This window comes from Lynx canadensis, chromosome A3 (genome assembly GCF_007474595.2).
Source record: "Lynx canadensis isolate LIC74 chromosome A3, mLynCan4.pri.v2, whole genome shotgun sequence".
NCBI lineage: Eukaryota > Metazoa > Chordata > Mammalia > Carnivora > Felidae > Lynx > Lynx canadensis.
Window position 1 is genome coordinate 99065399 of NC_044305.1, and position 16961 is coordinate 99082359.

The 16961-nt window shown below is 37.7% G+C and overlaps 1 protein-coding gene across 1 annotated transcript in view; it reads left to right on the top strand.

Annotated features, from left to right (window-relative positions):
• DNAH6 (dynein axonemal heavy chain 6) overlaps window positions 1-16961 on the top strand; it is a 222450-nt gene that overhangs the window by 98199 nt on the left and 107290 nt on the right. The window contains exons 34-39 of the mRNA XM_030310984.1: window positions 3900-4455; window positions 5251-5373; window positions 9697-9879; window positions 10447-10590; window positions 14858-15079; window positions 15902-16049. Coding sequence (XP_030166844.1) covers window positions 3900-4455; window positions 5251-5373; window positions 9697-9879; window positions 10447-10590; window positions 14858-15079; window positions 15902-16049 — 1376 coding nt within the window. The remainder of the gene's footprint in view (window positions 1-3899; window positions 4456-5250; window positions 5374-9696; window positions 9880-10446; window positions 10591-14857; window positions 15080-15901; window positions 16050-16961) is intronic.

Sequence of the window (16961 nt, forward strand, 5' to 3'; positions counted from 1 at the left end):
GACCCCAAAACATAAGACTCGGGGCTTAACATAAAATGTGATTGAACTTTTATCTATTTCTACTTTTACTATTAAATTTTATGTTTATCCAAGCCATATGTGTATGTAGTTTTAAAAAGCATCACAGCGGTGCCTGGGGGGTGCAGTCAGTTGAGCACCTGATTCTTGATCTCAGCTCAGGTCATGATCCCATGGTTTGTGGGTTTGAGCCCCACATTGGGCTCTGCTCTGATGGTGCGAACCCTGCTTGGGATTCTGTCTCTCCTCTCTACCCCTCCCCTGCTTGTGCTCGCTCGCTCTCTCTCTCTCTCTCTCTCTCTCCTCTGTCCTCTCTCAAAAAAATAAACATAAAAAGATTTTTAAGCGTCATAAATTAGTCTCATGAGAAACAATAGTTCTGTGCCCTTCACCAACTCCCACTTCCCAAAGGCAATCATTTTTCAATTGTTTTGTTTGTTTGCTTGTTATGTTATTTCCCCATATTTTTTAGTACCGTGTTTATGCTATTTCTTGGTTTTTCAGTTTTAGGTATGATCTATAAAGTTGGTAAATGGGAGATGAGGATATGCGCATGTACCTCTTTCCCTCTACCCATCCTATCCATAGTTATATTGCAGTCTAACTTGAGCTAAATGTCCAGGGTTTCCATAATTTAAAAAAATTTTTTTAGACAGAAAATAGAAGTGGGAGAGGGGCAGAGGGAGAGAGAGAGAATCTTACGCAGGCTCCCTGCTCAGCATGGAGCCCAACACAGGGTTTGATCCATGACCCTGGGATCATGACCTGAGCCAAAAACAGGAATCAGACACTCAGCCGACTGAGCCACCCAGGCGCCCTCAGGGTTTCGAAAATTAATTATAGCTATATAAATAGTATCCACAGCTGAGCTATGTTTCTCTTGTTTTTTTTCTTATCCCTGCATTTGTTAATTGCCTTAGTTTTTATTTTTTTAATCTTTTACCTACTTTTGTATAAATCTATCAATAATTTATTTTCAAATTCTCCCAGGGTATGTGTAAATCTCCTTAAAAACAAAACAAGGAGCCCCTTCTGGGGCTCCTGGGTGGCTCAGTCGGTTAAGCATCCGACATCAGCTCAGGTCATGATCTCACGGTTCATGGGTTTGAACCCTGCATCGGGCTCTGTGCTGACAGCTCAGAGCCTGGATCCTGCTACAGATTCTGTGTCTTCCTCTCTCTCTGCCCCTTCCCCCATGTGCCCCCCCTCAACAATAAACATTAAAAAAAATTTTAACAAAAAAATTTAAAAAAAAAACCAATTATAAATTTTTTTTTTTTAACGTTTATTTTTGAGACAGAGAGAGACAGAGCATGAACAGGGGAGGGCCAGAGAGAGAGGGAGACACAGAATCTGAAACAGGCTCCAGGCTCTGAGCCGTCAGCCCAGAGCCCGACGCGGGGCTCGAACTCACGAACAGTGAGATCATGACCTGAGCCGAAGTCGGACGTTTAACCGATCAAGCCACCCAGGCGCCCCAAAAAAACCAATTATATAAAACATTCTATCAAATGTGTCTCTTTGGAGCCCCTGTCCTCCTGCTCTAATCTGGACTACCTCCCCATTGCCCTGGTGAGCACTGGTCATCCTGGGATGTCCGTTTATGACTATGCTGGAGTTCTCTTGGCTTTTGTCCTCTGTCAGATCTTCTGATTTCCGGAACACATGTCTACTCCCTTTTGACAGAACACAGTGATGAAAATTCCCATGCATTTATCTTTGCACATGTGTGATACTTCTATAAATGAGTTTTAGTAAGTTTCCTAGGCTTTATAGAGCATGGGCATTTTTAATTTAGATAGATTCTATTAAGATGTCCAAAGACATTTATATTTATATAAATGATTTTATTTTTTAAAGATTTCTCTTTTGCTTATTTATTTTTTTAAGTTTTATTTATTTGTTTTGAGGGCGAGCACAAGCGAGAGAGCGTCAGAGAGAGAAAGAGAGAGAATCCCAAGCAGTCTTCACGCTGTCAGCGCAGAGCCTGATGTGGGGCTTGAACTCACAAACCATGAGATCATGACCTGAGCTGAAAAAAATAATAGTTGGACACTTAACTGACTGAGTCACCCAGACGCCCCTTTATATGATTTTATGACTATACCTTTTGCCTCTTAAATGTTTTAGAGAGAGACCAAAAGTTATATCCTCTTTAATATGCATTTCTTTAATTATTAGTGCCATTGAGCATTATTTCTTGTGTTCATTAATCATTTATATTTATTATTTTTAGAGCATATTTCTGTTGTGTCCTTTTTCTTATTGATTTGCAGGAAATCACAAACTTTATCTGGTATAAAAATTGGAAATACTTGTCTATTATTCATTTTTTTGAGAGAGAGAGAGAGAAAGGCAGAGAGAGAGGGAAAGAGCAAGACAATCCTAAGCAGGCTTCATGCCCAGCACAGAGCCCAACTTGGGGCTCAATCCCACAATCATGAGATCATGGCCTGAGCCAAAATCAAGAGTTGGACACTTAACCGACTGAGCCACCCAGGCAGCGCTAAGTCTATCATTCTTTAAGTTTATATATATAAAGCCTTTTATCTCACACAAGTTTGTGGGTTTTTGCTTGTTTATTTTTATTTTTTCACTTTACCTTTAAAATAATAGTTGTAGTGGGGCGCCTGGGTGGCGCAGTCGGTTAAGCGTCCGACTTCAGCCAGGTCACGATCTCGCGGTCCGTGAGTTCGAGCCCCGCGTCATGCTCTGGGCTGATGGCTCAGAGCCTGGAGCCTGTTTCCAATTCTGTGTCTCCCTCTCTCTCTGCCCCTCCCCCGTTCATGCTCTGTCTCTCTCTGTCCCAAAAATAAATAAACTTTGAAAAAAAAAATTAAAAAAAAAAAAAAAAGTTAGAAATTTCAAAAGTGCTACAGGCAGCTGTTTCCTAAGATGGCACTTCAATGCCAGACCTGAGTAGTGCATTTAAAGTAGGAATTTAAAAAAAAAAAATAATAATAATAGTTGTAGATTTCTTGTCTTCCTTAGAAAGACCTTCTTAACCACAGTATTACAAAACATATCTGTTGTATTTTCATCTAGTATTTTTGTTGTCATTTTATATTAAAGTCTTTACTGTGTCACAAATGTATTTGTGTATATAGTATGAGGTAGGGATTTAGCTTCTTTTTTACCCATAGAAATATCCCATATTAAGTACTTCCCACAGAAACAGTTAATTTTTCTTTTACTCCCCACCCCCCCCTTTTTTTTTTTTTACCTACTATTAGTTTTTATTTCTATCTTATTTTTCTGAATATCCATATAGTTATAAGCATGCATAAATGCTTTTGGAAAAAGTTGAGATATTATTATAATTTTTAATTTTTTAAATGTTTATTTATTCTTGAGAAAGAGACAGAGCACGAGATGGGGGAGAGGGGCAGAGAGAGAGGGAGATACAGAATCTGAAGCAGACTCCAGGCTCCCAGCTGTCAGCACAGAGCCAGACACGGGGCTCGAACCTATGAACCATGAGATCATGACCTGAACCGAAGTAAGACGCTTAACCGACTAAGCCACCCAGGCACCCCTAAATATAATTTTTTGAATAAACTGAAAAATTAATCACTTTGTATATGTTTGGTATTGTGCAATGTACTACAAACAATACAAACACATAAGAGATATTCCTTACCTCAAAAGGCTCCCAATATACTTAAGAACATTGATCTACGGTACAAGAAAAAAAAGCATACACAGTATCAGAGAAATGTTAGATTCTGTTATAACATATAGGACAGACTAGTACTATGCATGTTCAGAAGAAAAGATCAAGGAGAAAAATAAGACTCATTGTAATCAATGATTGTAATAAATTAATTGTAATAAATATTGGGAAATATCAATTACCAATGATTTTATTTGTGTTTTTTCAGTGGAATTATATCTGACCTTTTTCCTGGAGTCCAAATTCCAGAACATGATTATGGTATATTGCAGTCAACAATTATAGATGTCATGAATAGAAAAAATCTTCAGCCTGAGACATGTATGGTTAAAAAAGTGATACAGTTCTATGAAACTATGCTGGTAAGACACGGTGTTATGTTAGTCGGGCCGACAGGAGGTGGCAAGACCACAGTTTACCAAATACTAGCAGAAACTTTAGGGAATTTGCAAAAACTTGGTTTAGACAATCCCTTTTACCAACCGGTTAAAACATACGTTCTTAATCCTAAATCAATTACAATGGGTGAATTATATGGTGAAGTTAATAACATAACCTTGGAGTGGAAAGATGGTTTGATGGCACTAAGTGTCCGAGCAGCTGTGAATGACACTTCAGAAGACCATAAATGGATCATCAGTGATGGGCCCGTGGATGCTCTTTGGATTGAAAATATGAATACAGTGCTGGATGATAACAAGATGCTTTGCCTGGCTAACAGTGAGAGGATCAAACTCACACCTCAAATCCACATGCTTTTCGAGGTAAATATATATGCCTTAGTGTGGTGCAAAAGCATTCATTAGACTGGTATGCCATCATCAATTTTTTTCTTGCCCATATCTCATTTACTATCTATAAGGCGTCCCATGGTGTTTTGTTCACGTACTAAATTGTTTACATACTTATCAAATTGTCCTTTTATAGTAGAGTGTGCATCCTGAGAACCAAAGTCTCTCAAATATTCCTGTTTGTCTATACATGGAAATGCAATAAATTCTATTTTCCTCAGCATTTGTTTCCTTTCCTTTGGTGGTAGTTAACGTATATATTGATGACATTACATGATTTGAAATGCTTTCTAAGTTAAGCAAAAAAAAATAGTTACATTTACTATGAAAAATTACCCCTCTGCGGTGTGAATGTTTAGTGAAGGGATTGGAAAAGGAATGTGGACCAAGTACGGCTATAAAATATTCTGAAGATACCACTCCTGCTGTATTCATTCATCAAACATGGGTTGAATGCCTACTATGTCCTATGTTCAGCTAGGTATGAGATACAAGAATGAAAATGGAGAAAAGAGTAAAGCAAAGGAGGAAAAAGAAATACCTATACCTTCCCATAAGGATTTGACATTATCCTCTTATATTTGTGTGGGTTTTTTTTTTTCACCTAATGCTTCACTTAACTTTTCCTTCTCCGTTTCTGATTACACTCTCTTCTATATAAAGCCTTTCAGTGTTAACTTTAAACATGTGACTCATTAACATTGAAAATGGAAAAATAAGGAAGTATTATATTAGCTATTTTTTTTGTTCAATTCCCTTCAATTTTAGGTGCAAGACCTAAGAGTTGCCTCTCCTGCAACAGTCAGTCGATGTGGAATGGTGTTTGTGGATCCTGAAGAACTGAAATGGATGCCTTATGTTAAAACATGGATGAAGAATATTTCTAAAAAAGTAAGTGCAACCAGATACTCCACAACACATCCATCTGTCAGGATGGAGGCTCTTGCTTGCCCAAATTTCAGTAAGTTAAGAAAGACCTCATGTACTTTGTGGAGAGAATTCCAGCATTGTACCTAGTGCCTCTCCCTAAGAATTCTTGGGATCTTCCAGAAATGTTTATATCCTCCCCAAATCTGTCCCCATTATTTGTAAGCTCAGCCCACCAGGCTACCTAGCCGCTCCGATTCCTGCCCACTCTGCCTGGATCCTCCCCAGGTTGGTTCCTCTCCAGTACAAGCACAAACTGCTTCCCTGAGTCCCCCAAACACAGAACAGGCTGCCGCATTAAAAAAGATTTTGCAGAAGGCTGGGGATAGTGAGAGGGAATCACAATGAAGAAAAAGAACATTTCGGTCCAGGCTCTGTCATTGTATTTAGATTGTAGAAGACCCTAACACCACTGAGAGAAAAGAAAACCAGTTTACCTCCCACCCAGTCTTAGGTCTGTGACCCAAGATGTGTTTTAACCTCAGAGGAAACATTCCACCCAAAGTGAGGGAAAGCTTTTAGTTGTTATATGGAACAATTCAGTTCTATATCATCTTCTGCACCTTCGCCCTTCTAAAATAGGAGTTTTCTTTGACTTAGCTTAACAAGGGGTCTTTTGCAATGTTGTGTCCTATCCCACACCCCCCCTCCAAGAAAGCCATCTTCTTTCTGCTTCTCCCCTCCAAAGATGAATTAGAAAAATATTGGTTTTTTCATTCTTAGGCATCAACATTTTAACAATGATGTGTTCTAGTTTCAGAGTACATTATTAAAGAAAATAATTTTCAGAATTGAGAATGTTAAGTTTCTCAGGATCCACATAAGAGTGAAACCATATGGTATCTTATGGTTTCACTCTTATGTGGATCCTGAGAAACTTAACAGGAACCCATGGGGGAGGGGAAGAAAAAAAAAAAGAGGTTAGAGTGGGAGAGAGCCAAAGCATAAGAGACTCTTAAAAACTGAGAACAGGGGCGCCTGGGTGGCGCAGTCGGTTAAGCCTCCGACTTCAGCCAGGTCACGATCTCGCGGTCCGTGAGTTCGAGCCCCGCGTCGGGCTCTGGGCTGATGGCTCAGAGCCTGGAGCCTGTTTCCGATTCTGTGTCTCCCTCTCTCTCTGCCCCTCCCCCGTTCATGCTCTGTCTCTCTCTGTCCCAAAAATAAATAAAAACGTTGAAAAAAAAAAAAAAAACTGAGAACAAACTGAGGGTTGATGGGGGGTGGGAGGGAGGGGCGGGTGGGTGATGGGTATTGAGGAGGGCACCTTTTGGGATGAGCACTGGGTGTTGTATGGAAACCAATTTGACAATAAACTTCATATATTGAAAAAAAAAAGAATTGAGCATGTATCATGTACTACTGTAAGGTTTTAAACCTTCCCAAATTTACTTTTCTTTTTAAATTAATAGAATGTATTATTTAGGGTACTTTTAGGTTTATACAAAAGTTTAACAGAAAGTACAGAGAGTCCTGATATATTCCCTCTCCTCCAAACATAGTTTTTCCTGTTAACATCTTGCATTTGTGTGGTACATTTGTTGAAAGTGATTTGTCAAAACTGATGAAACAATATTGATACATTATTATTAACTGAAGTGCATAGTTCACATTAGGATTCATGTATGAATGTGTTCTACAAATGTGTTGTACAATTGTGTGGGTTTTGATGAATGCGTAATGTCATGTATCCACCCTTATAGTATTATACATAATAGTTCCACTGACTTAAAACCTGTGCTCCATATATTTATCCATCCATACCCCCTCCCTACTGCTCCATATTTTGCCTTTTCCAATGTGATGTCATTGGGATCATATAGTATGTGGTTTTTTCAAATTCACTTCTTTCACTTAATAATTTGCATTTAAGTTTTTTCCATGTCTTTCTGTGACTTGATAGCTCATTTCTTTTTGGCTCTGAATGGAATGGTTCTGAATGGAATATTTTCCATTATGTGGATTTACCAAGTTTATCCATTCAACTACTGAAGACATTTTGATTGCTTCCAGGTTTTGGCAATTATGAAGAAAGCTCCTGGACACACCCATGTGCAAGTTTTTATATAGACTTAAGTTTTCAACTCATTTGGGTAAAATACCTAGGAGTGTGATTGCTGGATCGTATGGTAAAATTTTATTTAGCTTTGTAAGAAACTGCCAGTTTGTCTTCCAAATTGCTGTACCATTTTGCATTCCCACCAGCAATGAATGAGAATTCTTGCTGCACATCCTCACCAGCAGTTAGTGTTGTTGATGTTTTCGATTTTTGCTATTCTAATAAGTATGTCTCCTTGTTTTAACATGCATTAATGTGCATTTCATGTGATCATGAATGCCTTTTCATATGCTTATTTGCCATCTGTATATCTGCTTTGGTAAGGTGCCTGTTCAAATCCTGCTCATTTTTTATTGGGTTGTTTCCTATTTTTGAGTGTCACAAGTTCTTTGTAATTTTTTGGATACAAGTTCTTTGTCAGTTATGTGTTTTGTAAAAATTGTCTCCCAGCTTGGCTTGTCTTTTCATTCTCTTAATAACCTTTCACAGAACACAAGTTTTTAATTTTAAAATTAACTTAGCAAATTTTCTTTCATTGATTGTGCTTTTGGCATTGAATCTGAAAACCATTTCCGAACCTAAGGTCACCTAGATTTTCTCATCTGTTATCTTCCAGAAGTTTTTTTAGTTTTGCTTTTTACATTTAGGTCTGTGATCCATTCTGAGTTAATTTTTGTGAAAGGTGTAATATCAGTGTCTACGTTCATATTTTTTTTTGCATATGGATGTCCAGTTTTTCCAGTACCATTTGTTGAAAATGAATGAAAATGAAACAGAGGTGCACCTTCTCCAATGGATTGCCTTTGTTTCTTTGTCATAGATCAGTTGACTGTATTTGTATGGGTCTATCTCTGGATTCTCTGTTCTGTTTCATTGATCTATGTGTCTATGCTTTTGCCAATACCATGCTGTCTTAATTACTGTAGCTTTATAGTAAGTCTTGAAGTTAGATAGTGTCATTCTTCCAACTTTATTCTTTAACATTGTGCTATTTTGGGTATTTTGCCTCTCCATATAAACTTTATAATCAATTTGTGCATATACACAAATTAACTTGCTGGTATTTTGATTCAAACTACATTGAACCTATAGATCAAGTTAGGGAGTGCTGACATCTAAATAATGCTGGATCTTCCTATCCATACACATTGAATATCTTTCCATTTACTTAGATCATCTCTGGTTTCTTTCATCAGAGTCTTGTAGTTTTCCTTATTTAGCTCTTGCACATAGTTTGTTAGAATTATACATGAGTATTTCATTTTTTGTGCTAATATAAATGGTGTTATATTTTCTATTTCAAATTCTACTCATTTATTGCTGGTATATAGGAAAGCAATTGACTTTCGTATATTAACCCTGTATCCTGCAACCTTGCTATAACAGCTTGTTAGTTCCAGGAGTTTTTTGTCAATTCTTTGGTATTGTCTACATAGACCAGTCATCTGTGAACAAAGACTTTTTTTTTCTGCCTTCTCAATCTGTGTACTCTTTATTCTTTGTATTGTCCTACTGCATTAGCTAAGACTTATAGTACAATGTTGAATAGGAATGGTGAGAGGGATTGCATTCTTTTCAAATCTTTGGGAATTATTCCCTCTCTTTTCGTAGATATTTAAATTGCTGTTTTTTGCTTCTTGTTTTTTATTGTTCCTAATTATAAGGCTGCTTGAAATCTATGTTGACAATTAACAAATGACTATAAAATAAACACCTGTGTACTCATTACCAGATCAAGATGTAGGATATTGTCCACTACCCAGAATCTCCCCCATGTCTCTTCCAAATTATAGAAGGTTTTCTTAAAATTTCAATTTGTTTCATATCTTGTTATGTTTATACCCTTTAACCTAAAGTCACAGAATAGGGGTGCCTGGGTAGCTCAGTCAGTTAAGTGTCCGAATCTTGATTTCAGATGGCTCTGATCATGATCTCCTGGTCTGTGAGACTGAGCCCTGCATCAAGCCCCAAGTCAGGCTACCCAGTGACAGCATCGAGCCTGCTTGGGATTCTCTCTCTCCCTCTATCTCTGCCCCTCCCCCACTTACACACTCAATCACAGGTTCATGCTCTCTCTCTCTCAAAACAAATAAACTTTTAAAAATAAATAAATAATAAATATTAAAAGTCACAGAATATATTACAATACACAGATTTAAACTAACCCATTTCTAAACTTAATTATGTATTTCATTGAGTCTTACTGAAGCATTTGTTTTTATGATTTTCAGCTAAATGAGGAAACCCAAGAATACATATTGAACCTTTTCCAACGTTATGTTGATGATGGTTTATATTTTGTCAATAAAAAATGCAGCCAAGCAATCCCACAAGTGGACATCAGCAAAGTTACTACACTCTGTTGCTTATTGGAGTCTTTGATATTTGGGAAAGATGGAGTTAATTTGACAATGGTACGAAAGGTTTCCTCAATGCTATATAGCTATGAAAATGAAATTGTTATATAGATGCTTTGCAAATAAACAACTCTAAATTTTCTATAAAATGATCATTTGATTTTCAAGTTAATTTTTCAGTCAAGTAATGATTGTGAATAGATTCATAGAATCTCTAAGTTGCAAGGAATATCAAAAAACCTATAGTTTATTCTTCTACTCAATGTTTAAATTCCTTACAGTCTACAACATACTCTACAATGCATTCCTGGTATATGTGTCTGTCTAGCAGCTGTTTAAATACCTTCATGCAGGTATAAACAAAGTTATAATAGTTGAAAGACCTATTTGAGCTTTTTTCTACATATTCCTTATCATTCGTGTTTTCATCAGAGTATTTAAATATGCACTACTATAAAACGTTGCTCTTTGAACTGTTGAGTCAACTATAAGAAACATATACTATGCCCTTTTTTTAAATGCATGAGTCTAAGCAAAAGAAAACAATCTTTAGACTTTGCAGTTTAAGGATTCTTTTTATGTGAACAAGTAAAATACTAAAATTCTTTCTCTTTATTCTTTCAGGAACAAATAAAACTGAATACAGTACTATGTCAGACTTTTATATTCTGTTATTTATGGTCTTTGGGTGGAAATCTAACTGAAAACTACTGGGATTCCTTTGATACATTTATTAGAACACAATTTGATGATAATCCTGATGCCAGGGTAAGAGCTAAATACATTTAATTTTAAAATAATAACTGAACCATTACAATTAAATTTCAAGACTAGAATTTAAAAGACTTAGTTCTACTGCAAATATAAAAATCCTTCACTATAAGGGTTTCTAAAATTATTACCTTTTTAAAACCATAGATAGCATTTATTGTATTAAAATTTTTAATAATTCTCTCCCAGCCATATGAAGAAAGTAAGGTATAAAAGCAGGGGCACCTGGGTGGCTCAGTTGTTTAAGCACCTGACTCTTGGTGTCAGCTCAGGTCATGATCTCACAGTTCATGGATTTGAGCCCTGCATCAGGTTCTGTGCTGACAGAGCCTGCTTGGGATTCTCTCTCTCCCTCTCTCTGCCCCTCTCCCACTCGTGCTCTCTCTCTCTCTCTCTCAAAAAAATTATATAAAAACTCCCTACTATAAACAATATATTGAATTCTAGTTAGTACACTTATTCTTCACAGTGTTATGGTTTGACAATTCAGAAATTGCTTTCTGTACATCCTAAGATTGAGCAGATGAATAAATATATTGAGGATAATGCCAACCAGGTTTCTCACTGTTAGAAAGGGATTTACAAATATGGAAGGGGAAAGATTAGAAGGCACCTGTGTTCTTGCAATTCCAAGAATTCCAACTGTAATTGTAAGTAATGGTTTTCATGGAATATATATATATATATATATATATATATATGAAAATTAATACATATATTCATACATACATAAATTGCCTAGTTCTGTGTGCTAAGAGGAACTAGAAGCAAGGACACCTCAAGAGCAATTAGCATAGGTATGCTAATTTCTAAATAGTGCTCTCCATGAAAGGAAACCAAGGCTCCTTAATGAAATAGCTGATTCCAGCCACTGGAACAAAGGATGTACAGAATGAGCCTAGAACATCTTCTTATGTCAGATAGGAAAGAAGTTCTCAGAGAATGATGTCAACGCAGGGGCCAGTTCATGAAGGGCTACCACTGGCCAAATCTGGGCAGATTTGAGCATCAAAATAAATAATGGTATGGGATTACAAGTCTTTGCATGAAATAAAAACCTGTGAGTCCATACTCAAAATAAAAATATACATGAATAAATAAATAAAGGGGGAGAAGGAAGAGCTCCATCTCACAGAAGAATACCAAGTAATCTGCATAGAAGAAGTGATGGAGTTAGAACATCATAACTTTGTAACTGTCATAGCAATAATTGATTTAGGCAGGAATCATCAATGGATGCCAAACCTAGTGGGTGAAGGTTTGATGAGAAACAATACTTACATAGTTTCAAATTATCTCCTACAAATCATCTGATTAATTGCAAAGACAGAAATAGTATTGTTACAGTAAAAAAAAAAAAAAAAACAAAAAAAAACCTTGCAAACACGACCTTAACTAAGAAATCAATTTAACATCAGTATTAGGACAAAACTGTGCCTTCTGGCATAGTGCACTGAGAAGGACACAACCTCAGTTCTGAAGTATTCCTTTCAAACATGCATGACCTAAATGTAATGATGGGAATACATCTGGAATGCCTAAATGGAGGACCATTCTGTAAAATAAACTGGCCTATATTCTCCAAAAATGTCCATCATGGGAGACAAAGAAAGCTGAGGAAATTTTCCAGATGAAGAGACTAAAGAGATATAACTAAATACAATGCATTATCCTGTATTGGATCCTAGACTGGGGAAAATATAGCTGCAAGTGACATTATTAAAAACACTGGCAGGGGCGCCTGGGTGGCTCAGTAGGTTGAGTGTCCAATTCTTGATTTTGGCTTAGGTCATCATCCCAGAGTCATGGGATCAAGCCCTGCATTGGGGTCTGCACCGAGAATGGAACCTGCTTAGGATTCTCTCTGTTTTCTTCTACCCCTCTCTCCATCGGCATGCTCTCTCTCTCTCTTAAAAAAAAAAAAAAAACCACTGGAAATATTTGAGTATGGAATGCAAATTGGATAATAACATATCGCTATTCAATTTCCTGATTTTGATCATTTTACTGTGATTATATAAGACAATATTCTTGTTCTTTAGGAAATACACACTCAGTTATTTAGGATAAGGTGGAATAGTGTACACAATTAACTCTCAAAGAGTAGAAAAATACAATAATAAAGCAAATGAGGCTAAATGTAAACAATTAATATAGATAAAGAATATATGGAGTCCTTTGCACTATTCTTTTAACTATTCTGTAAGTTTTAAATTATATAAAAGTTAAAAGTTACCAAAAGAAAAAAATCCATAAGAATCTGAGCCCTATGGATTAGGACCTTTTAGTAGATATGAAACCCTCCTGGATCCTCAAGATGATTGTATCATAATTGGATAAGATTATTAAGGACATCTGGGAATTTGGTACAGACAGACCCCTCTGGGTCAAGGGAAAAGATCTGGGATCATCAGAGGGCAGTAAGAGAAGGTGCAAAACAAGCATTCAGTATTCATTTCAACAAATGTTTATTGAAAATCTGTTACATGGTAGGCCCCATTCTGTTTCTGGGGCTAATGCAAGTGATCAAAGAGACTATGGTTTTAGCACAAGGGTAGACAAATAACACCAGACAGGTAGACCAGTGACTTATCTCAGAGGAGGATGGAGGTGTGGCTGGTATTGATGGGGAAGGGGAAGAAAGAAGCTTTCTGAGGTTCTGGATGTGTTCTACATCATGATTCAAGGGTAGTTACATTGATATTTACATATCAAGAACACCTTAAACTGGCCTTGTAAAATCAGACAAAATAATACACCTTAAATGTTTTTTAAAAATAGAATAAAATAGAAAATAAAGTAGGGGTGCCTGGATGGCTCAGTCAGTTAAGCATCCATCTCCTGGTTTCAGCTCAGGTCATGATCTCGAGGTTGCTGAGTTTGAGCACCACAGCCAGCTCCTCACTGACAGTGTGGAGCCTGCTTGGAATGTCCTCTCTCTCTCTCTCTCTCTTTCTCTCTCTCTCTCTCCACCCATCCCCTGCTCACATGCACACACATGCTGTCCCCAAAGTGAATTGCAGATAGTAGGGGTAAAGTTTATACATATTTGTAGACACATAATTGTGAATGTACTAGGTCACCATGTAAAATGGATTTCTTATTAAGAGTTGCTGTCAAATGAGCTTGAAACACAGCTTCTTTGTACAGCTGCCAGAATGAGCATTCTGAAATGCAATCTAATCATGTCACCCACCTGCTTAGAATCGTTGCCTAAATTCTTGCTCCATGCACTTTGCTTTGAAAAGTGAGGCTTTTCATAACCTGGCCCCTGCTTGTGTTTTCATATTCATCTCTCACTGTACATACTGCTCTTGTATTTCCCAGCATGCATGGCACTTTCCATGCCTTTAGCCTTGTCTTCACCCCCCTTCCCCATCTCATTCCTTCCTTGCCTGTGGGCTCCTGCTTTTCCTTCAAGTCTGAACTATAACATCACCACCCCTTGGAAGCTTTCCTGAATCTCTAGCCACCACCACAACTCCCTGCAAGTAGACATGAGTTGTCCTGCCTTTGTAAGTGTACTAACTCCATTAGAACCCCACTTCTCTGTGATATTAACTGATATGCTTTTGTCCCCCATATGAATTTCAAGGTCATTGAGGGCAGAGGCTCTCATTCAGCACTCACCTCCATCTCCCCAAGCACATTAGTCAGCAAGGAGTAAGCCCCTGAATGTTGACTTGAATTGAAAATGCTTTACAATTCTATTTATTTATATATTTATTTAAATATGAAATTTATTGTCAAATTGGTTTCCATACAACACCCAGTGCTCATCCCAACAGGTGCCCTCCTCAATACCCATCACCCACCCCCCCTCTCCCTCCCACCCCCCATCAACCCTCAGTTTGTTCTCAGTTTTTAAGAGTCTTTTATGGTTTGGCTCCCTCCCTCTCTAACTTTTTTTTTCCTTCCCCTCCCCCATGGTCTTCTGTTAAGTTTCTCAGGATCCACATAAGAGTGAAAATATATGGTGTCTATCCTTCTCTGTATGACTTATTTCACTTAGCATAACACTCTCTAGTTCCATACAATTCTAATCTAAGGTTTTAGTATAATCAATCTATCAGATTTTTTTTATGCGTTGTGTTGCATGGTTGTGTTTAAAGTATTTGACTCTGATACCTAAACAACCACTTCTCTACAGAGGGAAAAAAAACCCAAATAGATTCATATTCCATGACTGCCTTTGTTTATGTGTGAATTTTTCTATTGCTGCGTATCAATCCTATTGAAAGTGGTGCTTAATTTTATGCTCTAGCTTCCCAGTTCTGGTGATCTGTGGAGCATTCATATGGACTTCGACACCAAACGACTGGATCCCTGGGAACGAATCATACCCACCTTTAAGTACAGCCGAGATGTTCCTTTTTTTGAAATGCTAGTCCCCACAACTGACACGGTGCGCTTTGGATATCTAATGGAAAAACTACTGGCAGTCAGGCATTCAGTGCTGTTTACTGGAATAACTGGAGTTGGCAAGGTAGGAAACCTACCTGAAACAAGGTCTGTCCAAAAATGAGGGTGTGGTGGACTTAGAATTGTAAGCCCCAGAAATAACATATTATTTTTCAGAGGAAATTCTTTTGAATTTTGATCATTTTTCAGGAAGAATGTAACTATGCTGAATCTGTATCTATCTTGGGAATTACTCCAAGGTCTGCCAGTTTCTGAATAAATCCTTGGTGTAGATAACACATAAACCAGAAGACCCTAAGGACCAATATTGTGGGTTTGGGGGATTTTATGTTGTATCCCTTGGAATTTCTGGGGCTGTCACTACAAAGATTAGGGTGGGAATTGGTGAGAACAGTTTGCATCCTGAGCAGACTATTGATAAAGGTGAGTCTTTCCCCTCCTGCCCATTGACTTCTACCTGGCACAACAATGGGGTTTGGAAAAAGTGGACTCTAGCAGGAAATGTTGATGGTTTGGTCTTTTGGGTTTCAGGGGTGGGTCCACATAAACAGAAATTCACTGGCGACCTTCTAAATTATTTCTAGAAGAAATTTGGGTTCTTCTGTGACTTGTGCTATCAAATTGAGACTTGGATAGGAACCAAGGTGGATTCTGGTATAAAACTAAAATTAAAACTTTTGCTAAGATTGCTGATTAAAATATTTCTTCGGCTCTGATAAATATAATTAAATGGAATCTCCAAGAAGAAGAAAGCAGACATTTTGATCTGGCTTTGACCTATCTCCTTTTATCCTGTTTCTTACTCATTGTACTGGATTGTTACTGATGTAGACAATTGAAAGGTATATTGAATATGAAATCAGTTAACGTATTTTTAAATTTAAAGTCTGTCATTGCAAAAGGATTGTTGAATCGAATTCAAGAATCAGCTGCCTATGTTCCTGTTTATCTAAACTTTTCTGCTCAAACTTCATCTGCAAGAACACAAGAGATCATTGAGTCAAAACTGGAAAGGAAAAGAAAAAATATACTAGGTAAGTGTTAGCCAGTTTTATTTGTCTTACACAAATTATTTATTAAACTAATAACAAAAACAAAATGGGTAATAAAATTACAAATGCATATTTTCTTTGTTTAATGTATTTATAAAGGTGATTCTATTAACGACATTCTTTCCTGTGCCATATATCCATATATCTTACTGTTTAGTGAGTAAGGAGTTTATTTCTATCATCACCTTCAACTCAGAATACCTTCAGTCTGTGGCTCTCCCTCTCCATGCATGCTCTACTGTCAAACCTGCATGGATTTCCCTTTATTTAAAACAAACCAACAAACAACTGCTTTGTATCTGGTGCATTGAGTTACCTGAACTGAGCAAGGAATTGGCATGAAACTGTCTACGCTTCTTCTTTAGCCAGTGCTTTCAGCCAGGCTTTGTGGGATCTCCCTCACGATCCCATATTAACTGCTTAGATAAATAGTATACCTCTCTGGTCAGTTGCAGCTATTTTGAATCAGGTCTCATGTAAAGCTCTGATCCCAAACCCAATTTTAAGCTGTTCCTCTCCTCTGTTGTAGACCTGGTTTGTGGCTCATGGTGCTGGAGGTAGAGAGGGGCATGGGATGCCCTTTTGCCCTTTCTGGCCCTCTCTGTAGGAGGCTCTGGTGTGTTGGGATGGGAGGAGGAGAGGAAAGGACAAGTGTTCTCCCTAACTGGCATTTAGATGAGCCTCTGTGTGGATCGTCCCTACCTCTCTTGCTGGTGCTGAATGACTGTCAGTGCGGTCTGTGTGGTAGGCTTCTAGAAGCAGGCTCTGCGAGGGACTCCCCAACAAGATGTGTACAGGTCAGGGATTGGCCTCCCAATTGGAAAGTCCCCTGATGTTGGCAATCAAGGTCTTAGCCCCACTCAGTCCCACCCTCCAGCCATATATCTGCAGTCC